The 3,763-nt window shown below is 41.4% G+C and overlaps 1 protein-coding gene and 1 non-coding gene across 2 annotated transcripts; one reads left to right on the top strand and one right to left on the bottom strand.

Moving 5' to 3' along the window:
* Positions 1 to 1,082: 1,082 nt before the first annotated feature.
* Positions 1,083 to 1,188, bottom strand: LOC133802745 (small nucleolar RNA R71). The gene has a single exon (XR_009877492.1). It is a non-coding gene; the product is annotated as a small nucleolar RNA R71 (small nucleolar RNA).
* Positions 1,189 to 1,768: 580 nt separating this feature from the next.
* On the top strand, positions 1,769 to 3,188 carry LOC133800094 (uncharacterized). Its single transcript, XM_062238067.1, has 2 exons — positions 1,769 to 3,130; positions 3,174 to 3,188. Exons 1-2 carry the CDS (start codon positions 1,769 to 1,771, stop codon positions 3,186 to 3,188), a joined length of 1,377 nt encoding a protein of 458 aa, XP_062094051.1.
* The last annotated feature ends 575 nt before the right edge of the window (positions 3,189 to 3,763 follow it).

Below are 3,763 nucleotides of genomic sequence, written 5' to 3'. Positions count from 1 at the left end.
TTATATATCCTAGTACGAATATAAGTTATTATTGTTGACCTGCTATCACAAGAGAAGAATTGAATAGTAAGATTTGTGTTAAGGAAAAATAAAGAGGATGGTTGATGAAATTAATTTCCCTAGTTTTTAATCCATTGAATTTTCGTAACATTATTTATTTTCAGTTATTGAAGTTAATTTTAGATTTTTGTTTTACAATTTTAGTTAATTCTTGTGACTCAATTATTGTTAGCCAAATAGAAATAGGAATTAAGTTTGGGTACTTAGTATACAGTCCTCGTGGGAACGATCTCACTTACTCTTTATTACTTGTACGATTACGTGCACTTGCGTATCGAATTTACACAACAAGTTTTTGGCGCCATTGCCGGGGACTGTTTTTTTTACTAATATCAAGAAATTAATTCTTTTTCTAATTTGGTTGTCGTTCTTTCTTACCATTCTCATACTGGTTTTCTATTGCAATCTGTGATTTCAGGTACTTATATAGTTTATGCGACGACAGGGGTCTGAGTCAAGGGTGCCTGTTGATCCGGAAATTGAGAAAACCTGTAGAAGAAATCGGAAACAGAAAAGGGTAGAAAAAATGGCTCAGAACAGAGGTAACGGAGGGGTTGACAACATTGCCCATGGTAACAATGAGAATAGAAATGCTGGGATAGCAGCGGATAATGTTGGAGGAATAGGAGTTGCACCAGTTCAGCAACCAATGCAAAGAAGTTTGAGGGACTATGTGATACCTACTGTAACGGGGGCACAGTCGTGCATTAGACCTCCAACGGTTGAGGCTAATAATTTTGAAATTAAGCCTGCTATTTTGCAAATGGTACAATCATCAGTTCAGTTTGGGGGATTGCCAACGGAAGACCCAAACTTACATCTGGCTAATTTCCTAGAGCTCTGCGCCACATTCAAGATGAACGGAGTGACAAATGATGTAGTGAGATTGAGACTTTTCCCGTTTTCACTGAGGGACCGAGCAAAGAGTTGGCTTATTTCTCTGGAAGCCTATTCTATAACAACATGGGAAGAGCTAACTCAAAAAAATTTAGCGAAATTTTTCCCACCATCGCTGTCTGCACGGTATAGAGGTGAAATCAATAATTTTCACCAAAAAGATGGTGAATCGTTGTATGATGCGTGGGAGAGGTTTAAGGAGTTGTTGAGAAAATGTCCCCATCATGGAATCGAAAAATAGATGCTAGTCCATATTTTTTACAATGGTTTGTGTGGTACTACTCGCACAATCATAGATGCAGCGTCTGGAGGAGCGTTCATGAGTAAGAGCGCTAACCAAGCTTATGATCTATTGGAGGAAATGGCCATGAATAACTATCAATGGCCATCAGAAAGAGAAACCAATAAGAAGGTGGCTGGAGTGCATGAATTGGATGCCATTTCAATGTTGTCCGCTCAAGTGGCAACATTAACTAAACAGTTACAGCAGAATAACATTCATGCTCAGGCTCCCGTGATGCAAATGCAGATTATTTGTGAGTTATGTGGGGGGCCTCATTTATTTGAACAATGCACGAATAGGGATTTTAACAATATGCCTATGGAGCAAGTGCAAGCAATAGGGAACTTCCCAAGACCTTCCAACAACCCATATTCCATGAATTACAATCCAGGGTGGCGGAATCACCCAAACTTTCTGTGGACAACTGGGCAGGGCAGTCAGCAACAGTTTCAACAGAATCAACCACAGTATCCTCGACCTCCTCCTGGTTTTTTTCAGCAGCAAACAGTAAGACCTGCACAGCAATAGATGCAAGAAAAGCAAGACGGTCAGGCCGATGTGTTGACTCAATTTATGACTGAAACGAGATCATCAATTCGGAGCTTGGAAACTCAGATTGGACAGTTGGCTACGCTTATGGCAAACCGAGCTCAAGGGAACTTGCCAAGCACTACTGAGGTGAATCCAAAGGGGAATCCTAACGAACAGTGTCAGGCGATTACTTTGAGGAGTGGAATAGTGTATGAGGGAACAAATGTGGAAAAGAGCATCGAGCAGAAGCAAGATCAACAGGCACCCAATGAAGAGGACAAGAAGACTTGTGAAGAGAAGGTTAAAGAGATTCCGCCAGCAAGAGAAGTGGTACCTCCGGTGTCTATAGATCATCACAGAAAAATTCCATATCCACAGAGACTCCAAAAGAACCGTCTTGACAAGCAGTTTGCAAAGTTCTTAGAGGTATTCAAGAGGCTGCATATCAACATACCCTTCGCAGAAGCATTAGAGCAGATGCCCAGTTACGTTAAATTTATGAAAGATATTTTATCAAAGAAGAGAAAGATGGAGGATTACGAAACTGTGGCATTGACCGAAGAGTGCAGTGCTATTTTGCAAAGGAAGCTTCCACAGAAGTTGAGAGATCCTGGAAGTTTCACAATCCCATGCACAATTGGTAACTTTGAGTGTAAACATGCACTATGTGATTTGGGAGCCAGCATAAATCTCATGCCTCTATCAGTATTCAAAAGACTTGGTTTGGGTGAGGCAAAGCCAACAACTGTTACACTACAGTTGGCCGATAGATCACTGGCTCATCCGAGGGGGATTATTGAAGATGTGCTAGTGAAGGTCGACAAATTCATTTTCCCTGCATATTTTATTGTGCTGGACATGGAGGAGGATGCAAATGTCCCAATTATTCTTGGGCGACCGTTCCTAGCAACAGGACAAGCTCTAATAGATGTGCAAAAGGGAGAGCTGAAACTCAGAGTTGAGGGGGATGAGGTAGTATTCAGTGTCTTCAAGGCAATGACGTATCTGATGGCTGGTGACAGTTGCTACAGTGTGGATGTGATAGATAAAGCAGTTTTGAAAAGAAGGGTCAGTAGTGATGCTTTAGAGGCAGTGTTGACTGGTGGGGAGGAAGATGAAGATGATGAAGAGATGAAAGAATATGTAAAGTGGATTAACTCTTACCACCCGTATTTAAAGAAATTTGAAGAGTTGGCAGAGGCCACCGATCGTCCATTAACATCCATTCAGCAGCCACCGAAATTGGAATTAAAGGCTCTTCCTGAGAATTTGTGTTATGCGTACTTAGGGGAGAACGAGACCTTGCCAGTAATTGTTTCAGCTGATCTCTCAAAAACTGAATTGGAGAAATTGTTGAGGGTTTTACGAGATCATAAATTGGCCATTGGATGGACATTGGCAGATATTAGAGGAATAAGTCCTTCAACGGTAATGCATCGAATCTTAGTGGAGGCAGAAACCAAGCCATCTATAGAGGCCCAAAGGAGGCTCAATCCAGCTATGAAGGATGTTGTACTTGAGCAGATTTTGAAATGGTTGGACGTCGGGGTGATTTACCCAATTTCTGATAGTGCTTGGGTGAGTCCAGTGCAGGTGGTGCCAAAGAAAGGTGGAATAACAGTAGTTAAGAATGAAAATAACGAGTTAATCCCAACTCGAACTGTGACCGGGTGGCGCATTTGCATCGACTATCGTAAGTTAAATAAGGCTACACGAAAAGATCACTTCCCACTTCCTTTTGTTGACCAGATGTTGGATAGGTTGGCAGGCAATGAGTATTATTGCTTTTTAGATGGTTACTCAGGTTATCATCAAATTGCCATCGCACCAGAGGACCAAGAGAAAACGACATTTACATGTCCCTATGGCACGTTCGCTTTCAGGAGAATGCCATTCGGGTTATGTAATGCACCAGCAACATTCCAACGGTGCATGATGGCTATATTTTCAAATATGGTGGAAAGGAGCATTGAGATTTTCATGGATGATTTT

Source organism: Humulus lupulus, chromosome 9 (genome assembly GCF_963169125.1).
Source record: "Humulus lupulus chromosome 9, drHumLupu1.1, whole genome shotgun sequence".
Taxonomy (NCBI): Eukaryota; Viridiplantae; Streptophyta; class Magnoliopsida; order Rosales; family Cannabaceae; genus Humulus; species Humulus lupulus.
Note: the sequence above shows the minus strand (reverse complement) of the source record. Positions and strands in the feature narration are given on the sequence as shown.